The 24,644-nt window shown below is 33.2% G+C and overlaps 1 protein-coding gene across 1 annotated transcript in view; it reads right to left on the bottom strand.

The window, feature by feature from the left end:
• Positions 1-24,644, bottom strand: part of PKHD1 (PKHD1, fibrocystin/polyductin) — a 469,778-nt gene that overhangs the window by 138,974 nt on the left and 306,160 nt on the right. Inside the window, 2 exon segments of the mRNA XM_025382975.1 lie at positions 10,533-10,620; positions 13,673-13,786. Of these exon segments, the coding sequence (XP_025238760.1) occupies positions 10,533-10,620; positions 13,673-13,786 (202 nt within the window).

Consider the following 24,644-nt stretch of genomic DNA (forward strand, 5'->3'; position numbering starts at 1 on the left):
TCGATACAATCAATTATGACATTCAATTTAAAGGTTTAGGGCCTGGAGAAAAGGATGAGGTAACAAATGACGTGATTTCTTCTTCAGTTCACAGTTTCTTCCTTGTAAATAACAGACTATATTAATAAATCACTTCAGACACCTCACATCCGTCAAAATTACCAAAACAATGAAAGATAACAAAGGTTAGTGGGGATGGAGAGAGGAGAGAACTCTTGTATACTGTTAGTAGAAATGTAAATTAGTACAACCATTATAGACAACAGTTTGGAGGGTCCTCAATAATTAAAACTAGAATATGATCCAGCAATCCATCTTCTAGATATATATTCCAAAGGATACAAAATCAGTATGTCTGAGATATTTGCATTCCCATGTTCACAGCAACATTCACAGTATCCAAAATATAGAGTCAGTCTAGGTGCCCATCGACAAATGAATGGATAAAGAAAATGCGGTGTACACGTACACTCTGGAATACTATTCAACCTTTAAAAAGAAGAAAATCTGGTCATTGGCATCAACATAGATGAACCTGGAAGACACTATGTTAACTGAAATGATCCAGGACCAAGAAGAGAAATACCACATAATCTCACTTGCATGCAGAGTCTGAAAGAGTGGAACTCTTTGAAGCAGAGAGTAGAATGCAGGTTACCAGAGGCTGCTGGTTTGGGTTGGTGGTGGGGGGAAGCAAAGGTTGAAGAGATGTTGATAAAAGAACATAATATCTCAATTAGATAGAAGGAATAAGTTCAAGAGTTCTATTGTGCAACATAGTGACTACTGTTACTAATATATTGTATTCTTTTAAAGTGCTGAATGTGGATGTGTAGTATCATTACCACACAAAAAAAAACTATGAGATAATACATGTTAATTACATAGATTTTGCCATTCCACAATGTAATACATGTATCAAAACATCATGTTGTACACCATAAATACATAAAATTTTTACTCGTCAATTAAAAAATAGAACAAAATAAGTCAATCACTTGAGAAACAAAGGATAACAGGACAAAGAGATTGGATGTCTTACACATTTTCTTGAAAATTTAATGAGATAAGAAATAAGAAAAAATAAGAATTTAGGAGAACTTTCCTCATAATGCAGCTCTTCTCCCTGTTTTCCCCTTCTCAGTAAATGGCACAGATCCTTACCCAATTGCTTAGGGTCAAAAATTTTAGAGTGATCTTTGACTCTTCTCTTTCTCTTTTCCTCAATATTCAGTCCATCAGTAAGTCATGTCACTTTCACCTTTAACATATATTTAGCCACATCTTTACTCCTCCCTCACTGCCATCCTAATCTAAGCCATCATCATGTGTTACCTGAAAAATTGCAATAACAATGTCTTAGCAGTTAGTGTCTCTATTTCCACTCTTATCTCTTCCCCATCACCACCACCAACAGTCAATCCTCCACACATCATAAATCAGATTAAAGTATAAGTCAGGCTCTGTCCTTGCCTTCTTTAAAATCTTCCAATGGCCAGGATAAAACCTAACCTTTATCATAAGATTGGTTGACAAAGTAACCATTTAATTTCAAAGGTCACATGGCTACCCTTCAAAGACTCACAGTAAAAGATATACATAACACTTGTAATGGGTAAAAGCAATTTTTTGTGTCTAAATCTAACTTGTCTTGATTTATTTACAATCCAAATAAAACCTCAAGAGTTTTGTTCATCAGTCTTCACAAGTCAACTCAAGCAAGCAACAACAGAGAGTAATTTCGAGATAAATTGATAAAACACAGAACAAAAGAAAATAATTTTTCTTCAAAATATCTTGCTAAGCTTACTTTGGTTGATTGTGTAAGATATAAGTTTATAAAGTTAACATGAAACTTTTTCTCCAAATCACATTACCATTATTCATGTATATATATGTGTGTCTGTATATATATATATTCGGGTATCTAATATATATAATATATATATTCAGGTATCTAATATATATATTATATATTCAGGTATCTAATATATATAACATATATATTCAGGTATCTAATATATATAACATATATATTCAGGTATCTAATTCTGTTGGTGAAAATTCATGAAAGAGTCCAACTGAAATATGCTTATATCACAATATATTAGAAAGACTTATTGAATTGACTTTTAAGATTGTAGAGCCATGTTTAAAATGATGGCTCCAATAAGGTCTGTAGTTCAGTTAATACCGCACCAATATCAACTTGCCAGATTTGCTAATGTTTTATAGTTATGTAATATGTTATCATCAAGGAACATCAAGTGAATAGCATATGTAAACTCTACTATTTTTGCAACTTATTTTGAGTCTGAAGTTATTTTTAACATTTTTTAAAAGGTTTTAAAAAGAAAGAATTCCATAAATGAATATACTACGTTAATTGCATATCATTTGTATAAACTCATTAAATTGCTCCTCCTCAGGACTGGTATTAAGAAATTTTGTTTTTAATAGTTGTAATATGTAGAATACATGCAATGGAATCAGATAAATCAGGGTAAAAAATCCAGCCTCAGGAATTTCTAGCTTTATGAACTTGGAACATTTACTTAACTTCTCCAGCCTCAGTCTTCATATCCATAAAATGCAGATAATAATACCTAACTTACAGCATTGAAAGATTTAAATGAGATAATGTATGTAAAATGCTTAGTAGAGGCCTGACATATAACAAGCTTATATGATAAGAACCAAACAAATGGTAGCTAGTTAATGACTATGGATAGTTTTAATTAATAAAATTGAGTTCCTTTCAAAATAGCCTGTAGCTCAGACTCTGAATGAGGTTTTTAGCACATTCTTATAAGAAAAATCCATTCATATAGTTCCTGCCAAATTCCAGCTTGCTAACCTTTTAATTATAATTAAAGTTTCTTATTGATCCTTGTTAGAAATGCTTACTTCACAAATCCTTTTCAGCATCAGAAAAGCACTTTAAATTCAACATGACCTAATCTGAATTCATAATCTTTTCTCTAAACTTAGTCCTCTTCAAGCGAATGACACCACTATCCAGCTACACAAACCAGAAACCAAGATTGCACTTCATATTCAACGTGTCTTACAGATTTTATCTCCTGCCTCTAAATCTGCCCACTTCTCCATTACTCCTGCAGTGTACAAGTTACACTGTCTCTTGTTGGGTGTCTCTGGATCTACTTTCGACCTCTCCTGCTGTCTACATTCTGCCTACAATATTTTAGATGTACAAGTATGATAATAAGTGCTACCTCCTATCCATACTACCCCCTTAAAAACCTACAACAGCTTCAGGACACTCTTAGGATGAAAACTAAAATTCTTGATATTGACAATGTATGTGGCCCTGAGACTTAACTCCTTGGAACCCTGTCATTGTCAACCCCTACTCGCCACATCAACCATCATGGTATTCTTTCAGACCCTCATGTTCTCCATTCTCCCTCCCACCACAGAATCACCTCTCCACCCTCTGCTCCTCAATCACCTGTGCTTACTCCTTAATATCTAAAAAGTTAGAATGCCCCTAATCTCAATCTCATGCTCCAAATCTCTCTTCTACCCATGTTTTCTTCAATAATGACATCACCCACTTCCAACATGGCTGCTTCCAAACCCTAAATTATGCATCTAATTTTCTTCTTGACACCTACTCTTGATGTCTCCAACTTTGCATGCCCCTGCTGCCTTCCATCCTGACAAACCTATTCCCCTCTCAGTCTTCCCATCTCAGTGCATGCTTCCACCACTCACCAGTGTGCTCCATCAAAACACCTGCAGCACTCTTTCCTTGCCTCCACATGCAGTCATCAGCAGGACCAGCTGTTCTCTCCATCTCCACTGCCTCTTCCAGAGTCCCAGCTACATGATTTCTGGCCTCAGCTGGCCTCATAACTGATAGCCCAGCTCTACTCTTATCTCCATAATCCATCATCTACACAGCCAGAGAAGTTTTTTAAACAAAAATCAGATTCCACCATCCTCTTGCATAAAACCCTTCAGTGATTTCCCCTTTGACCTCTCATACCTGAACAGGCCCTGTATGACTTGGCACTTGCCATATCAGACAATGCTGCCCTCTGCTCACTCTGCCCCAACTATAGTGACCTTCTGCCTGTTTCCCCCCTACCCTCACCCTAGGCCAGCTGGTTCCCTCCCGTCCTTCAGGTCTCAGCTCAAATTTCTCTTCCCCAAAGAGACTTTCCCTGCCCATTCAATCTAAAATGGTACCCTTCACATTTTATGCCCCAACTATTTTTGATCATACCACCATACTGACTTCCTTACCAGCATATTTTATAATTTCAACTATGTCATTTATATTTCTGTATTTGTTTGGGTATTGTCATTCTCTCCACTAAGATCTGAGCTCCCAGAAGGCAGCAATCTCTTCTAATTTGCAATCTCTTCTATATGTCTAGTGCTTACAGTCTGACCTGGCACATAGTAAATATTCCTCAGATATTTGCTTAGTAATTGAATGCTGTTTGCTCTGGCTAGAACACCGTTTCCACATATGTCCCACTTTGCTTAATTAATGCCCATTCTTCTTTCAGATTCCACCTCTGAAATTATGCTTCAGGGAAGCCTTCTCCAACTTCCCATAAATGCCTCAAGTTGACATATTCGTGTTTTCAGAATCCTATATAACCCATCCCTTCACAGAATTTATCATATATGTAATTTTACATTTACTATTTGATTAACGTCTGAGTTTTTACTTAACATTATATCTCCAGATCATAGCTCAATGTTTGACAAACATAAGCATCTGTAAAATTCATGTCAAATAATTTTAAATAACTGTGAACATAATACCTACTCTACAAAGAAATTCTGTACATAGAGAAAAGCACATCAAAGCATACCTATCAAGATATAAGATAGCTACCTATCATTTCACCAACAGGGATCCCTGCTGTGCTGTATGTTCTTCCAGAAATTTCCATATTATGTATATGCATACATATTTTTATTTCTTTATCTACAAAACTAGGCTAGTATGTAATATTAATCCCCATATGAACATGAATCTCTGCTCTCTTTTGTCAACTTGGAGTTCACTATTTTTCATCTTTGCCAAATTAAACTTTAAAATGGTATTCCATTGCTGTTTTAATTAATATTTACTTCAATTTTAGTAAAGAAGACCATTTTTTCTATATGTTTATTAGCCAGGTGTATGTTTTGTTTTATGGCTCACATATTCAAACCCTTTCACAAATATGTTTCTGGTGTATTCATATTTTTATTTTTATTCTTGACATATAAAAGTTCTTCACATGTAAAAAAGTTAGTCCTTCATCTGTACTATTGTATGTTGCAAACATTTTCTGATTGATCATTTGTCATTACATTTTGTAATTGACATGCAGAAATATTGACCTTGTTATATTGTCAAATCTATTATTTATTTGCTACGGCTATTGTTTCGCTTGTTATGATCAGAGAAGTCTTCGCTAGTTTAAATTACAGGTTTACATAAACATTCTTCAAATAATTTTATGGTTTTAGTTTTTTACTTTTTTTTTTTTTTTTTTTTTTTGAGACAGAGTCTCACTCTGTCACCCAGGCTGGAGTGCAGTGGCCCGATCTCAGCTCACTGCAAGCTCCGCCTCCTGGATTCACACCATTCTCCTGCCTCAGCCTCCCAAGTAGCTGGGACTACAGGCGCCCGCCACCTCGCCCAGCTAGTTTTTTGTATTTTTTTAGTAGAGACGGGGTTTCACCGGGTTAGCCAGGATGGTCTCGATCTCCTGACCTCGTGATCCGCCCGTCTCAGCCTCCCAAAGTGCTGGGATTACAGGCTTGAGCCACCGCGCCCGGCTACATTTTGTTTTATAATCCACCTATAATTTAGAGTAAAACATAAAGTGAGAATCTAATTTTATATTTTTCCAAAGCATTTAGTGATTATTCCAGCCTGTCTTCAACTAAATTCAAATGCTAATTTATTCAAATTCTAAAAATAATTCATGACTGTGTTTATTTCTTGGTATTCTTTTTAGTTTTGGTGCCAACAACAGATTACTCGTATTAGAGGCATATATTTTAAAAAAGTAACGGCTAATGTTTGGCTATTTTCAAATATATATTGTTCCAAAGAATTTAATGAGTCAGATTCTGATGAATATATTAGACCTGTGATTCAAGTTGTATTAGATTTGACATCTTTAAAATAATGAGCTGTCAAATTTTTGTTCTGCATCACCATTTATTCTAAACTCCTTTTATGCTTTTGAACAGAGTTTTATAGTTTTGTTTTTATAGGTTCTGTAATTTTTCTTAAATTTACTTCTAGATATTTGTGGTTGAAATTTTAAATAAGATTGTACGTTATAATTTAAAAGTTTATTGCTTGTATATTAAAAAGCTGTTGATGTGCATTTATTGAAGGCAATTGATAGTTTTTCAGGTAATTCTCTAGTTTTACAGGATGAAATGTGGTTTATAAACCACATAAAAAATAGTTTGGATTATTTTCAATAATTGGATCTAATGTATTTTTCTTGCCTGGATACATTAGCTAAAACTTTAATAATAATATTTAATGATTGTTGTAATAAACAATAAAATTTAATGTCAGTTTTTCTCATAAAATACAAAACTGAGAGGAATCCTTTAGTGTTTATTTTGTATTATTATTTAAACCAGTGCTTCTCCACTAATGGTTATACCATCCAAATAAATAGCATTAATTTAAAAGAAGTATCCTTGTAGTCTTCATTTACTGTTTATTCCAAGAATGTTTGCTGAATTTCATTAAACGTATTTCCATTTTGTGCCAAATTGGTCATGTTCTTAATCTTCACATCTGGTATTAAGGTAAATTATATGAATGGATTATTTCATTTCAAATTATCTTTGTTCACTTGAATGAAACACATTCAAACATAGCTTGCTTTGTTGCTTTTTTACTCATGACTTTTACATTCTATTTGGATGTTGTCTCAGTTTTCTTTTTTTTTTTTTAGCTATTTTTAGTAGCTATAAACAAGTATAAAGATTATTTTATGCCTGTTCCCTTAAATTAATTGGGAATAGATTATATAGCATAGGAATTATTTGATATTCAACTGATTGGAAGAATATGGTATAAATTTATGTGAGCCAAATATACTTTTGGAGATAAATCTTTGATAAATTTATATCTTTCACTGTTTCTGGTTCTTTATGTTTTATTCTTCTCTAGCCAATAATGATAACTCTAAATTATCATTAAAAATTCCTTTTTATAAAGTATTTTTCTCAAAAATGTTAGTTGCACTATATACACATATTTTTTACATTATAACTGTAACCTATTCTATACATATATTTGAACTGTCATTTCTCATTTTATATATTGGGGTTTTCTTGGTATGATTAAAGTTACTAGAGATTAAACCACTACCTCTTTTTAAAAATCTAATCTTACGAATTTTCTACTTTCTATTTCACCAATTTCCACCTTTTTCTTGCATCGATTGAGTTCATTAGACTTGTGGGTTATTTTGTTTCTAATTTCTCATATTGACAGTTATTCTTCTTTGTTTAGAAGAATTCTCATTGTTTAGAATAATTGTCAATATGAAAACTGTCAATAAGAAAAGTTTGTTTGCTTATTCAATCACAAAAGCATTGAATGTGATGGCATGTTTTACAGTATCTTGTATGCTATACTCTCATTATTGTTATTTCCCAGCTATTCTGTTGGTAAAGTTTTGATGTTTTCTTGGGTATAAAAGTTATTTAGAAAATAATTTATTATACCTTTTTTTCTTGTAAGAAATTAAGATTGTTGGTTTATATTTTATTTTAATCTCTATGTTTATTATATTGTGATCACACACTATCATTAAAATTTATTAAGGTTGTAATTATGGATATATATTTTTTTAGGTAAAGGAGTAGTTTGATATATAAATTAAATTTCTTTTATTATATTACTCATGTTCTTCATATTTTCTTTACCTTTTTTAACCTAATTAAAAGATTTGGAACTGAAAGAGGTAAATAAATATCTTGGATTGTGATTTTTGTTTCTGTCAATTTCACCTTATATTTCCTAGAGATTAGCTTTATATTTCTATATTGTATTTATCTGCTGTAAAACTTTTCTGACTGTTAGGGTCTCGCTATGATTGAAGTCTTTACTAATGTAAAGCATAATTATTTAACCAATTGAAACATTTATTTTGATTTTTACATGTTTTGTTAATAATTTTGAGGCTCCTTTACTTTATTTTAGATGTCAATGATTTATTCTTATTCAATATTTAACTTTAAATTTCTCCTAATTGGTTTTAAGTTTTCCTCTGGTAAAAAAAAGTTATAATTACATTTTGACTTTTAACCCAATTTTTCTACATAGCATTATTTTTCACAAATATTTTGTTTTGTAGCTGGTAAATGTATTCTTACTTTCTTATTTCTGTTTTTTTAAATATATCTTTTTGTTGCTTTTATTCTTTTACCATTTCATTTTCTTCTTTTTTTTTTTAATTTACTATCTATTTTATGGTTTCTTTCATTTTTTCCCCTCTGGTGATTTGGAAAGTATATATAATATTCAAAATTCTAATAAAACAAATTAACTCATATTTACCTCCTATGGTTATAGTTCCAGATTTTTATCTGATAATTTTGAATGGTGAAGATTCGTTTATATGTCATATTTGCTAAACTATTATACACAGTTAATCAATCAAACACTAATCTAGGTGTTACTGTGAAGGTATTTTGTCAATGTGGTTAACACAGTCAGTTGAGTTTAAGGAGATTAGGCCACCCAATAATGTGGGTGGGCCTCATCAATGAGTTGGAAGGCCTTAAAAGCAAAACTGAGATTTCCTTTGGGAAGAATAAATTCTGCCTTAAGACTGCAAATCAGTTCTTCCGTACTTTGCAACGTGCTGGCCTGCTTACAAATTTCAAACTCTCCAACTCCCATAATTGTGTAAATCTATTCCTTGAAATATATCTCTTTATATATAAATGCATGTATATTAATATCTATTATATCTATTGTATAATTTATATACATATAACAGGTAGGATACACACATACACACACACACAAGCACATAACCTACTGATTATGTATTTTTTGTATAAACAGAACCCTAACTAATACATTAACTTTTCAAATGTTATGTTATTTCTTTTACAAGAACAATTATTAGAATTTGTTTTAGGTTGGACGTGGTGGCTCATTCCTGCAATCCCAGGCCTTTGGGAGGCCAAGATGGGTGGATCACCTGAGGTCAGGAGTTCAAGATCAGCCTGACTGACATGGTAAAACATCTCTACTAAAAATACAAAAATTAGCCTGGCATGGTGGTGTGTGCCTGTAATCCCAGCTACTTGGGAGGCTGAGGCAGGAAAATCGCTTGAACCCAGGAGGCAGAGATTGCAATGAGCCAAGATTGCACCATTGCACTCCATCCTGGGCAATAGAGTGACACTGCGTCTCAAAAAAAAAAAAAAAAAAAAAGGAATTTGTTTTAATAACCATAGTTACACTATAATATTTAAATTATTTCAGTGCTTCTTAGTTATTTATATTATTCTCAAATTTTATTTCTGTTCCCGAATTTTCAATTTAGTTTAATCTCTTTATTTGAACACTGAATTTTCTTCCATTTTTCACATGTGCGTCTTAGCAGTGTGTCCAATTCTTTGGTCGCAATATCTTTTTTTCCTTAAACATTTATAGATGTGGCATCATGATCTTCCCACATGTGATGGTATAGAGGTGAATGCTAAGGCTAGAAAGCTTGATGTTCCTTTCCTTTATTTTTTGTTCACTCTATTTTTCTTATACTATGAAGATGATGTAATGAAGCAATCACTGTCCTTTATATTAATCTTTTCTAATAAAATGTAACTATTCTCATGTTTTCTATGTGTATTTCAGTTATAGTTTTCGTTATTCTTTCTGTTGTAGTTATTCTGAGTTCTTATTAAAAAGGACATATTACCCATAGATAGCTTTTAGTTTTCTGATCTCTATTTCTAGTACTTTATCTTTTGTCATTTTCATTTCCTAGTCTGATCTTCTGTGTTCGAATAGGTCTCCATCAGTTTGTTCTTCATTTTACCCCTGCAGTTTGAGGCAGCAATGATTCTATCCTTTACTGCCTTCAATGCATTATTAAATTTCACAATATACTTCATATGTTTCTTCTCCCTCCTGTTTTATTTCTGTCTATATCTTAATGAGCTATCTTTTCAGCTTAGACATAGTATTCTCACCTCATACTTCACCTCTTATCTCATGGAATTCATGTATTTTAAGATTTTATGGACAGCAATAATTATGTATTATCTAAAATTTTCTCCGGGAATAAACTATGTTCCTCTACTACCTTTTGCATGTTTTGTTGTCCTTCTATTAGGCTATAGAGATATTTTTTAAATTCCCTATAATCGCTTCTTTTTCTACTTACTCATCCTTTAATTATAATGCTTAACCTAAAATTCAATTTCATATTGTAACAAAATCTCAAGCAGAAGCAACCTAAACAACCACCAAGCAAAAGCCCTAAGTTACTCTCATTCCTTACCTCTCATTTCCTGAGGCAATATCAGCTCCAAGATGTGTCCAGGAGTTCTTAGAATAAGCACTGTAAAGCTGAACTTTCCCATAAACCCCTGAAAATAAAAGGAGTAACAGTTGGATAGAAAAATCCTTCAGAGGAATTAAAGTCAGGTAAGTAAAAGTCATTCTATAGGCTGTTGTGCAAAACATGGGATATAGAATCTCTATATGAAGGTTCCATATTATCAAAAGCATTATCTAAATGCTCTATTTTACAATACTAAGATATATCTCACATGGCTATGAAACTTATTCTCTCAAATGCTATAGAAAAAAGAATGCTACACCACATCATAATAATCTAAAAGGTGGGAAGCAGACCACTCTAATGACTAAAGTTGAAGAGGTACTCCTTTCCACTCTTGATGTGACTCCAAACCATTTGCAGTTCTTTTGGAAGTTAACCAGTTTTGGTATTTTTTGTTATATACTAGGTTCTCCAGAAGCATGGTTAATTTTATTTCCTTAGGATAGAGTTTTGGAGCTATTAGCTTTATGTTTAGTGGCTGGACTTAATATTTTGTCTCATATCAAGGGAGAGATTTCTAAGTCCTTTGTTTCAAAATGCAATTTATTTCAGACTCATAAATTAAAGTCTTACCAGGAACGTGCTTGATATAGCCCAGTTTTATTTTTTCATGTCTTTCCTCTTACATATTTTATTGCCATTTTCAACCATAATTCCTCATATTCTAGTGGTTGAAAAATGTTTTGACCATGAAACTCACCAGTAAAAGAAAAAACATGTGATCGTGTACTCTAAGCACATGTATATTTATTTTATTTACATAATTCAGATATTTATATTTAGATAAAAAATATACACATATATGAATATACTAATATATATTTGAATAGAAGTTCTAATATTTTATTCCTGCTTCCAAATGTATTGTCTATATATCCCTGGATTGGTGCACACTATTTTATTGCAAGTCACCAATTTAAAATTTTTACAGTTTTCATCAGAAATCATAGAAATAAAAGAAGCAGGAAATCACTAAGGTACAAATAATATGCCTTGGGTTTTCATCTGATATGGACCGAAAAAAAATCCCAGTTAATTAGAATTTAACCAACTGTTCATATCAACATCCGTATCTTTTCCCCTACATATCAACTATGAAAATGTCAGAAGATAATAAAACTAAATCAGGATAAATGGATATAAAAAGAACCCCATTTTCAGGATGTGTCCTGAAACCAATCTTTCATAATAGTATTTATGTATTTCATAAGACATCATCACCCAAAACAAAAATCCATCTTTTTTCACTACAGGCTAAGTAAGCTAGGCTTAGAAGGATTCTGAAGTAATTTAAAGAGATTTCCAACCAAAACGTTTACAACAAAAAGCAGTTCATGTCCTTAAATTTGAATTATCCAGAAAATTCAATTGACCAGAAAAGTAGATTTCTTGGTCATTTCCAATCATCAAAGTTTACTGTAAAATGACACAATTTCTTAGTTGTTTCAAGAAGATTATAAATGATTTAATACGATTAAAATTTTTCATCTACTTATGATACTACAAAAATTTGAGCATGCAGTGAAAGAAATACTTCATTCTTTATTTCAATTTAGTATCGAAGAAAATTTCAAAGACACTAGTTTGACCATACGGCCCGGATCAGGGATCAGAGCAGACATCTGTGGATAGTCCTAACAGAAAGTTTGTTCCAGTATTATCACACTACAGAAAAGAGTGGATACCACAGGCAAAAGGAGATCAAATGTTCTTATAATAATCCATCTAGTCTGTCAACTTGGAAAAATTAGAACATTCTTGAACCTCTTATTGTTAGAAAGAAAAAATAAATAGCATGCATGGAAAAAAACCCTTTGGAAACTATAAAGTGCTATCAAAGTATTATATGACAATGATTGTATATTATGGAACTAAGTTAACAAACTTCATACTATCTTAACATTTTTGTCTCCACTCTATTGAGTTACTGAGACCCAGAGAGGGAGCCACTGACTGCTAATGAATATTAAATTTATATCTCATAGTGTTCAGAAACCTCAGAAATGATGATCCTTGCTCTTTTTCCACAAGGTAAAATGGTTTACTTGAAAACCTCCAACACAGCAATGCATCTAAAGGAGAATCCAAGGAAATTAACAACCAATTTTCTTTAAGAATGCTCGTATTTTTTTCTTTTAATTTTTTTCTCATTTATATAATAGTTGAAATAAGTTCACTATACTTTATTATTCTTTTAGATATTAAACTGTCACATAGCTTAAATATAATAACATATTTATTACTCTTTTAGATATTGTATTGTCACACAGCTTAAGTACGTTATTATATTATAATAACCACACAGCTTTATAGTGTCAGCATTTGGATTAAGATTATTATATTATAATAACATATTTAAGCTATGTGACAATAAAATATCTAAAAGAGTAATAAAGTATAGTGAACTTATTTCAACTATTATATAAGTGAGGGAAAAATAACTAAAAAAAATGAACATTCTTGAAGAAAATTGCTTCATGCCAAGAGTTATCCCTCTTTACTTATAAAATTAGTAATGCCCATATAGAAAAAGTGGGAAAATACTTAGAATCTGGTGAACATTCTCTTATTCCTCAAAACTGAGTTGGTTGGGGATACATACATATGGTTATACAAGCCCAGTCCCAGTTTCTGTACTTTTACATAGATCAATTTAAAATAGGATTTGATATTGTGGCAATAACAAATAAAGAAATTGTCAACAGTGAATGTTTCTTATTAATGTATAGATCAGTTGTATAAATGTATCAATAATAGAGTAGTATTTATAGTTGATAATACTGACTCAGTCAAAATTTTAGTGTCTGACTAATCTGAATCTTAATTCCAAATGCTGACACTATAAAGCTGTGTGGCTTTCTGCATGTCGTTCATCATCTCTGAGTTCTTAGTTTTGACATCTCTAAAATGGACACTGCTCACAAGAGAGCTGGTAAGTAAAATAATAAATATAAATTACCTAAAAGAGTGTTTCGAATTTAGCATATGTTCTATGAATAGTATTTCTCTATAAGATACAAACACACAATACACACACAGGCATTTTATTTTTAATGAAAACTATATTATACTCTTACCAATTGTTCCTGGGTCAATATGAATTCCATTCAAACGATCACAAAAGACTCCCTCTGAGGCTCTAAGGAAAATCAGAAGCTTTTGTTCCTTTTCTAAGGGATTTTCTAAAGTACCTGTTTACAAAGAAAAGTATATCATTCAAATTAATTTGAAATTAAAAGAAAGAAAGGGAGAAATTGAGGTATAATTTCTTTTTTTTTTTCAATCAGTGATAGTTCACTCATTTATTGTTTTGAGTTTTTACAATAGCACATATACATAATATATACACCTATACATACTTTTGGAGACACACATTGATATGCAATATTTAAAATATTAATACTACATTAAGTTCTACTAAATAGCTTAGCTATGCATATTTAACAAAGAGATACTCCATTTCACTAGGCAGTCCTTCTGGGGAAGCCTGTTCATATATTTTTTCTCTAAAGAATTGCAAGCCTGATAGCTCTATAATATGTGCAAGATGCTCCATATTATTTAAAATACTATCACAGGGAAGTATAACCTGGTAAAAATCCTCTGTGTCCTGCTGAAGTCATTAATTAGCTTATTTTTTTTTATTTATTTTTTTATTTTTTATTATTATTATACTTTAAGTTCTAGGGTACATGTGCATAACGTGCAGGTTTGTTACATATGTATACTTGTGCCATGTTGCTGTGCTGCACCCATCAACTCGTCAGCACCCAACTACTCATCATTTACATCAGGTATAACTCCCAATGCAATCCCTCCCCCCTCTCCCCTCCCCATAATAGGCCCCGGTGTGTGATGTCCCCCTTCCCGAGTCCAAGTGATCTCATTGTTCAGTTCCCACCTATGAGTGAGAACATGCGGTGTTGGTTTTCTGTTCTTGTGATAGTTTGCTAAGAATGATGGTTTCCAGCTGCATCCATGTCCCTACAAAGGACACAAACTCATCCTTTTTTATGGCTGCATAGTATTCCATGGTGTATATGTGCCACATTTTCTTAATCCAGTCTGTCACTGATGGACATTTGGGTTGATTCCAAGTCTTTGCTATTGTGAATAGTGCCACAATGAACATACGTGTGCATGTGTCTTTATAGCAGCATGATTTATAATCCTTTGGGTATATACCCAGTAATGGGATGGCTGGGTCATATGGTACATCTATAATTTCAAGAATGCAATGTAGATACTGTAAAATAGACTATATGGAGGAGTCAGTGATTATGTAAATGAAATAAGAATAGGAAAAACAAAAGATTCACTAAACGTCTCTGAAGGAGACTCATGTATTATTCACCAGATATTCACTCTTCTTTCTTTATTAAGGCAGCGTAAACTTTCCTGACCAACTAATATTTATCCTGGTTATATGACTTGCTTTGGCCAGTGAAATTTGTGTGAAAGTGATAGGAATATCAGTTCTCAGTTGATGCTTCAAGGGACTTGGCAAGTTGTTTTGTTTTGTTTTATTTTGTTTTTTACCAGATTTCTTTCCATGTTGTTCTCTACCATGAATGGAAAATTCCTTAAATAGCCTCTGGTATCTGAATGAAGAGACATAAAGAGCAAAACTGAATAGAACACACAAGATGGAGCCAAGTCCAACCAAGTCTAACATAAATATTTCTTGATGCAAACCACTGAGATTTGGGGATTATTTGTTACACACCATTATTATGGCAAACCTGCCTGATACACTGTCTATGGCTAGATAAACTTCAAATTTCTTTATATGCATCTTAACATTTACTCCTCACAACAAACCTGAGAAGTCAGTATAATTATTATCCCAGTTTTAAAAATTTGCACATAAAGAGCTTTAAGGTTAAGGGACTTGTCTAAATTGATCCAACTATTAAGTAATAGAATCTATTTTAACAAAGATCTGTTTATGCTAAGTGTTTATTTAACAAATAAGAGGTTATTTTCTAAAACTAAATTCTTTTAGCAGCATAAAGACTCATAAAGACATAAGGCTGTGATACTCAGACAGCAGTTGGAATTGTTTCTGACCTTATTTTATTGATGTTAACAGTGGAGTTTGGTATGAAAATTCATACTTCTACGGTAAGATAATTGTTCAGGGAATTTGTCAAAATAGCGTTAGTGACTATGGACCTAAGGAAGGTTAGTCTCTTTGGAAAACATGTCTTGGAGTACAAAAATATTAAAGTTATTAAAGTCAGGTTTTTAAGAAATAACTGGTCCAGGCACGGTGGCTCATGCCTGTAATCCCAGCATTTTGGGAGGCCGAGGCGGGCGGATCGCGAAGTCAGGAGATCGAGACCATTCTGACTAACACGGTGAAACCCCCTCTCTACTAAAAATACAAAAAATTAGCCGGGCGAGGTGGCGGGCGCCTGTAGTCCCAGCTACTCGCGAGGCTGAGGCAGGAGAATGGCGTGAACCCGGAAGGCGGAGCTTGCAGTGAGCTGAGATCACGCCACTGCACTCCAGCCTGGGCGACAGAGCGAGACTCTGTCTCAAAAAAGAAAAAAAAAAAAAGAAAAAGAAATAACTGTTGGGAAGGTAATCCCCAAATTACATACCAAATCAGACAGATTCATAAAAACCACCGGCTATCAAATGCGTCTTCCCAGTTTATAAATTCCCGAAAAGATAACCAAAAATGATATTGTTAAATACAATGTGAAATAACTAGCAAATTTACAATTGCCTGGTTTTCATCTTAGTTGCTGGTCTTTCGAGCAACATAAAATCATCCCCTCTAGCTGACACTTCCTATATACCTGGTTAGCCAAAAGGCACAGGTAAGTCTGAAGCTTGCTACATACCTATCTTTATAGTTCAGCCTTCACTGCCATTATTCCAGTACTCTGCTGAAAGCAAGATTCAGAGAGGTAAGTAAATCTGCCTAGAGGCATATAGTAGGTCAGTGGGTGAGCAAGCCTATGTATTTCCAATAATATGCAAAGATGTGTTGCTCCTCTGTGTAGGTAATGAAACTCCTCAGCTGAGAGCCTGATGCATCATCTTAGTGAAAATAAAGATGTGCTAGAGCAGAAAGAAGGGAAGCAGGGGAGGATGAAAATGTTCAGTAAATGTGTATAGCGTAGCTGTTATCTTGCGTTACAAGTCTGTCCAGTAAGCTGTTTTCCAACTGTGATTTCATTTATTTCACGGAGGGTAGTTTAGAGTCTTTGGGGGAAAAAAAATGGCCTAGCACTAAAGAGATACCAGAGAGAAAAAAAGTAGGACAGTTTTTGCCCTAGAGAAACATATGCAGAGTCCTACAAAAAGAGTTCAGCGTTCCTCTAAAATTAGAGATTAAATCAATTATGCAACCCAACACTGCAGCACATGTGGAGCTTTCGCAGAAAGTCTGGGCAAAATTAGTTAGCCTGCTGTGATCTTTTGGTATCTGCAATGGCCAGAATTTGGCTTCCTTTTTGTAACTGAGGGAAAAAGAAAGATGGAGAATAGGGACTAAGTAGAAAGAAGGCAAAGGTGACCTAAGAGAAGGAAAAATGCTTCTTGAATGTGTAAAAGCTGATAAACGGAAAGGTTTAAAGGCTGAGATCCTCATTTTCTTCACAAATCTAGCAATCAAAGAAAGGTGAGGTGCTCTCTCCAGCATGGGCTTTGCCCCTAAATGAGGGTAGCCACTTCTGAGACAGAAGATGCTAAGGATATGCAGCTCCTCCTTGGTTTACCTTTGTAAAGCTTCTCTAAACTATAGCAAGAGGCATATTAAATCTGGGCAAATTTATGTATTCATAATGGGCAGGAATATAATTGTCATTGTGCTGCAAAGACATTCCGGATGTTTCCACATGCACGATTTAATTCTCACAATTTTATGACGAATACAGTTGAGGTTCTGATGAGGAAACTGAGGCAAAGAGAGGTTAAGTAGCTTGTCAGGAATCACATAACTCTTAAATGGCGAAGTTGGGCCTTAGACTTAATAAGTACCATCCTAGGACATGTGGATATGGAGGAACAGAAAAGAAGTAAAGGGAAGCAGACATTACTTTGTATAATGGTGGGCAGTGAAGGGGAAACAATGTGTTCCAGATGCTAAAATCACGTGAGATGGAAGAAAATGAGTTCTGGCATATGAAAGAGAATCATTATAATTATTTGGGGAATATGGTACAAATGGGTTCCAGGAACTTCAAAAGGTAAGAATAAGAAAAAAGGACATTTCCTTATTTTATTAACTAAAGCTCTTTGATGGAATCAAGTATAATCCTAGTTTGCACTTAAGCCCACTCTATCAACATGACTTACCAGACCTTGTACCAAGCCAACCCATAAGAAATTATTTACCCTTCCCTCAACTCACTCTCCTCTGTGCTCATGAGATTTCCCAGCGTTTACATGTTTTACCTTCATCTTAACTAACTTTGATTCATCCCGTACAACTTGGTTCTACCATAATTTATTCCTGAAAGCCTTCTATGATCTTGAATTAGATGCCCCCTTTTGTGTGTAAAATGTTCTGTACCCCTTGCTAAAGTAATTCTACTTCAAGCAACTTGTCCTAAAGAACTTGTAAGGGACAAGGGCAAAGAATAATGCCCAAAGTTCTCCACATCAGTGTTACTTATTTATAATTGGCAACATTTAAAAACACCTTGAAATAGCAAACAATTAGAAATATTTTTGTCCATTTTAAACTCCTTCCTTTCTTCCCAGACTTTTTGACATACTTAATAGCTGAAATGTACAAGTCCCCAAGCAACCGTATACTCCCTTGCTTCTGCCGCTCTCTGCCTTCATTCCTGTTTTTGTCACAGCCAACTCTTACATACTCTCAAACCCAGTTCAGATGCCATCTCTTCTGGAAAGGGCCTTGTCAACTAAGTCTGGGCTAAGTGACCTTCTAAGGGCTATCACAGAATGCCATGTTTTACCACAGTACTTCTAAAACTATATTGTAAGGGCCATTTACCTGATTGCCTCCTTCTCTCAGTGAGCGCAAGAAGAAACTATGTACTCCCAGCAGAGTTTATCTGAAGATATTTTATTCCAGAAATGTTTAACTTGGTAATTTTTACCAACCCTCCTGGAGAAAACAATTGGAATAAAGAGAAATACCCCATAGTAATAAAAGACTAACTTCACCAGTAAATTACAACTTTTAAGCATTTATGTACCTACTATTATAGCTTAAAAATATATACTGCAAAAATCAACAGGACTACAAGGACAAATGGATATACCTATAACACTTGTTGTAAAGCCAACACAACTGTTGTTAAAAAAAAAAATACAGTAATGATACAGCAGTTTTGAATAATGCAATTTGCATATTTGACATAACAGGCATAGATGGAAAACTAGACCCACAAAGAATGTACATCCTTTTAAAGCATGCACAAAACATTTTTAAAAATTGATCATATGATAAAGCAGTTTAGCAAATTTTTAAAAATTGGAATTATACAGCATTTGTTTTCTGACCATAGTTCCATCAAAATTTATAATTCGTAACAAAAAAATTTCAAAAGTAAGCTATATTAATTTTTCCAATTATCAAAGAATACCATTAAGAAAGTAAAAAAGCAGCTGGATGTGGTGGCTCATGCCTTTAATCCCAACACTTTGGGAGGCCGAGGCAGGCGGATCACAAGGTCAAGAGATCTAGACCATCCTGGCCAACATGGTGAAACCTTGTCTCTACTAAAAATACAAAAATTAGCTGGGCATGGTGCCACACACCTGTAGTCCCAGCTAATCAAGAGGCTGAGGCAGGAGAATAGCTTGAATCCCTGTCGTGGAGGTTGCAGTGAGCCAAGATCGCGCCACACTGCACTCCAGTCTGGTGACAGAGCGAGACTCCATCTCAAAGGAATTAAAAAAAAGAAAAAAGAAAGTAAAAAAGCAAGCCACAGAGTGGGAAAAGATATTTGTACTACATATAACCGACAAAAGATACATTCCAAAATATATAAGTAACTTCGGTAAATAAATATAAAACAGGTACATTCATCATTAAAAAAGAGTAAGAGAACAGCTATTTTACAAAACAAGATACTCTCAAATAAATAATAAATACATTCTACTATGCTCAATCATATCATAAAAAAGAAATAAAAATTAAAACAAGAATGAGATCTCACTACATATCCAGTAGACTGGATTTATAATGTTTAACTAAGCATATATTTTTTATTTTATAAAATTTGTTGTATATGTGTGTCATTTTCCACAATTAATAAAAATATATTAAATGACTATGTTCCAAGAATACTCTTCAATGAGTTTTGTTGATCAAAAGAGGGGAAACTGGCCAAAATTTTAGTCACATCTTCTGAATATACTATTTTCCAGGTGCTATTCACTGACTCCAAAGCAAAAATTGTATTTTTATATAATTTGTATTTTTTATCTGAGTTAATCTTAAAACTCTATAAATACCTTGACTGCACATGAAAGATAAATAAATTACCCCAAAAATAAATTTTGTACATTTTTCCCTTGTCCTCAGAAGTGGGTTAAATGGTGATGACTTTGGAAGTTGAACTTCTACCCAAAGCATAACTATTTTTCTCATGCCCTGCAATAGCGATTTTCTCCAGACCAGAGCCTCTAGAACCTTCTTACTATCATATAAACCCAAGCCGGTAAATAGCACTGAACCAAGTAAATTGCAGCACACATTTTTTTCTGAAGTAGCTTTTAATTCGCAGTGTATATTTGACCCGCTTATTCCTAAAACATTCCTCCCCAATAGAACTGATTCCATCTGAAAATAAATGTAGGGTAGAATGGGGCTTGCAGTCCAGTAAGATAAAAATTGGTTATAAAAATCAGTAGGCATTATCAAATGACAATGTCCAACCCCTCATACAGTGATTTTATTCAAGCTGACAAATTTTCATTTTTAATGAGGCCTCTCAACTTATCAATAATGGAATATTAAAATAAATGTGAAAATATGTGATTCATTCACTACTTGCAAAATGTACAAAAATTCTTAAAACTTCTTCCATAAGGTTGAGCAAATTACCTCATTTCTTTAAGCCTCAGTTTCCTCAATGATAAAATAGGCACAATAATAGCATCCATTTTTTGTGAGGGTTAAATGATTTAGTCCATGCTAATAGTACAGGGCACAGTGTCTGTATATGATACATGTTTTTAAAAAATATTGGCTTTTAGCAGTATTAATAATAGTTGTAAAAAAGATAGTAATAGTAACCATGGAGGTATCACAGTTATTCAAAATTAACCTTTAAATTTGAAAACTTAAAAAAATAAGGCAAGTTCTTCCTAGCAAGTAATATCTAATTCCTAAAGTACTAGCTAGACACTAGACATTTCAAAGCAAAAATATTAAGTGACTACTTATTTCAATGTCCAGCCCAAGGAACTTCAGAAAACACAAAGTTTACCTTAAACTGAAACATTCCTGTAAGTTTTCTAACTAAAAAAACAAATCATTCATTCATTAATTTATTCACTAGTTTTCTTAAAATTATTCTGTTTGTATGCAAAATTAAATATTTTATAATAAATTTATTATTTGATTAATTATTTTAATAACTAAATAAATTCCTAAGAAATATTATATTACTGTTATATGGATTCATAAGTCAAAAGTACAGTTTAAGAAAGACTGATTTAAAAATTATTAAAATAGGAAAGATGATTACTGCAAATGCCTTTAGTAAAGACTGATGTCCCAATACGACAGAAGAATCTTTATTTGTATTAGCGTTTGGCTTAAAAAATATATTAAAAATACACACACACACACACACACACACACACACAGATTTAAGGATAATGTGATGTTATGAGAGAACTAATATCCATCAGAAAATAAACAGATCTTTCTATTCCTAATATCATTTTGAAATAAGTATTATTTAACTGTTGGCTGCCAGCCTTATTAGGGACTCTCCAAGCACGGAAATGAGTTTTAGCGTTTCCTGTACCTCTAAGGGGCAAAGCTTTTACACTTTTGCTCCTACGGCTAAATAAGTAACAGCTTTAAAAGTCACATCCCTTTTGTGTCACCTTTTTATTTTATCAAGCAACTGTTAGTTTGATTAGGGAACTGTCCATCTAAATAAACTGAACAAACCATCTATTTTGCAGATATCTATGTACACTTATATTTTACACATTGCATGCGTGGGTATTTGTGTCTTTTTCTAATCATAGTTAAATTTGAAGGAGGACATACTTTTTAACTTCATATTTTTTTTAAATGAACATCACATACAAGATTCTCTCTGGCTGCTCAATGGGTCTGACTACTGGGTATTGTGGCTTTAAGCTGGAGGATATGTTTTAATCTACACTTTTCTCAGGTTTGTCTCCTTGTTATTACTTAATCATCCAATGAGCCTTACAGAACTGTCAGTTTGAAAGGCAATAAACTGTGTATGGATTTTTCTTCTTCTTTAGGATTGAGAAAGTCCCAATCATGGAAGCAATGAAAGAAACTTCCATATACCTAGTACTTCATTTCCTGACAATCAAAGGCATGTGCTAATGATGACCTTAGGCTCCTGGCTACAAATGTGAGACAGGACTGACAAATACCCATCACTGACCCTGAAAAACAATATGTGACAAGTTTTAGGATAAAAGCCAAGTGCCTAGTATAATTACTGAGCAACTAGATAATGCATCATGTGACCTGGTTGTGACAGGCCAAAGGAACAATGAACTGCTGTGTCCCCAGGGATGGCAATGGTTGGGGCATATCTTGTTGACTTAGGGATCAAGGAGGGTTCTATTAAGCTGTAAATATCCATCAGAATATTTGTCTCACAAATGCATTTTTACAATACAAAAAAACTTTATAAAAGTATATAAATTTATTATTATTTTATATTATTTAAATGATACATTTATATTATTTTAATAATTAATATAAATGTATTATTATTGGTAACCCGTCTCTGAAGTCTTCCTAAAAAGTATTAAAAGAAGATTTTTCATTCGCAGTTTTAAAAGTACAAGATTAAAACAGTCTTTATTGAGTTGAATGTTTGAGTCAATAACAAGTTAACAGCATTGATATCTAAAACAACAAGGAACACGTTTGTTAAAGCATGGGCACAATGTCTCATATAAGAGGAGACACTGATGAAAGGAATGGACTCAGACAGCTATTCATGGGCAAAGCTTTTATATGTTTTAAAAAAACATTTAAATCAACAAACAAGTGTTTATTGAACAAGCTTTGAGTTGGGGACATTTTTAAGTCGGTTTTCCTGTTCTAACAGATTGTAAAAATGAAAATACTTTGAATTCCTACAAGACACCAACGTTTTCAATTTGATTTTATACCTCCTTTTTTCCTTTCGCATAGGGGATAAATATATTGTAGTCATCTAAACATTAACACCATAATTTCTTCCTCACAGATATAGACATTTAAGTCTAAGGAGATTGAATGTTTTCCAAGAAAAAGGCAGTGAGCTGAAAGACAAACCTAAATATGCCCATTCACTTGTGTATAGATTATTAGTCATAACAGCATATTATCAGAATTCTACAATGCAGTAGGTACTAGGGTTATAAAATGTTCTGATGAAGTCTATCATTTACTGGAGATAAGACACTAATTAATTATTTAATAGAGATAGACACTAATGCTATTCATGTCACCACTGAATGCAATAATGGCAACATGAATGAGAAGCATGGACCAGAAGGAAAGGTACGCTGAAATTTACCGCATGGAGACAAGAGAGCCTTCATATTAGATTGGTGCAAAAGTAATTGTGATTTTTGCCATTAAATAGTAAAGGTAGTCCTTGGGCAAAAGCTTGAAGGACGATATTTAAGATAGCTAAAATAGCCACTTGTCCTGGTCTTGTTTTTTGTCAGCTCTGAGACCTTGAAACAAATCAATAATCTCTCTGGATTTCAGTTTCCTTACCAATAAAACGAGACAGATGTTTCAAACAATCACAGAGATTTGCAACATCACAGTTACGAATCTACTATTGGGGTATTTTCCAGAAATTGTACAATGAGTTACTAAACTAAAATCATAATTCATGTCTCTGGAACTTCCATATTTATGAAGCTAATTTCTGTCTTATTAAAGCCATACTCAAGAGACTATCAATAAGTAGCAATTCTCAGCATAATTTGGACTCATTTTGTTCTTTAATGCTTTAGAAAGCAACACTCTATATAAAATCTGGCCCATGAAACTCATGATGTTCACTATAAACTCACTACTATTTATGATTCTCCAACTACAGGGGCTGCCTTTCTGCCTCACAACTACTACACAAAGCACATTTCTCCCTCGGGACCTTTGCACTAACTCTCCCTCAGCCTGAAATGCTCTTGTTCAAATCTTTGCAGGTCTAGCTTTTTCTTGTCTCTACAGTCTGATGTCACATTGACTTGTTAGAAAGGTCTTTACTAACTATCTAACATATGGTTGCCAACATCCAACCTGGATCTCTCATTAATTAATGTTCCTGTTTAGTTTCTTTCAGAGAATGTATTGCTATCTAAACTTATCTTCCTCATTTATTTTACTATTTGTCTGTTTCCCCCAATAAAATAATGCAAGCAGGAATTGTTCACTACTGAACGTCTTGTTCACTGTGGAATATTCAAATGCCAGAAAGAACGCCTGGCTCTGAGTTGGCATTCAATGAAAGAGGGAGGTGGGGAGGAGATAAAGGAGGAAGGGACAAATCTACAAAGGAAACTTTGGAAAATCACCATATCAGAGGAATTATTTTCTCCTTAGTATCTGTTTATCCATTTCATTTCACCATCCAAAAGAAAATCAGTTATTCATGAAAGCAATCCCATAAAGTTTTGATGCCATGACTCAATATGGACAACTATTCATTTTCAACCATGAAATTCAATATGTTCAATGACACCTCAGGCTATACTAAAGCCAAAAAATAAAGTTGTTAAAGAATAGATAAATGGTATTGAGCTTATGAAAAGTTATTGCTCCTGAAGGAGTAAATGTTGCATTTTTATTTGTTTTACATGAAAAGTAACAATTTGTGTCAAAACTATATT

Source organism: Theropithecus gelada, chromosome 4, assembly GCF_003255815.1.
Source record: "Theropithecus gelada isolate Dixy chromosome 4, Tgel_1.0, whole genome shotgun sequence".
NCBI lineage: Eukaryota > Metazoa > Chordata > Mammalia > Primates > Cercopithecidae > Theropithecus > Theropithecus gelada.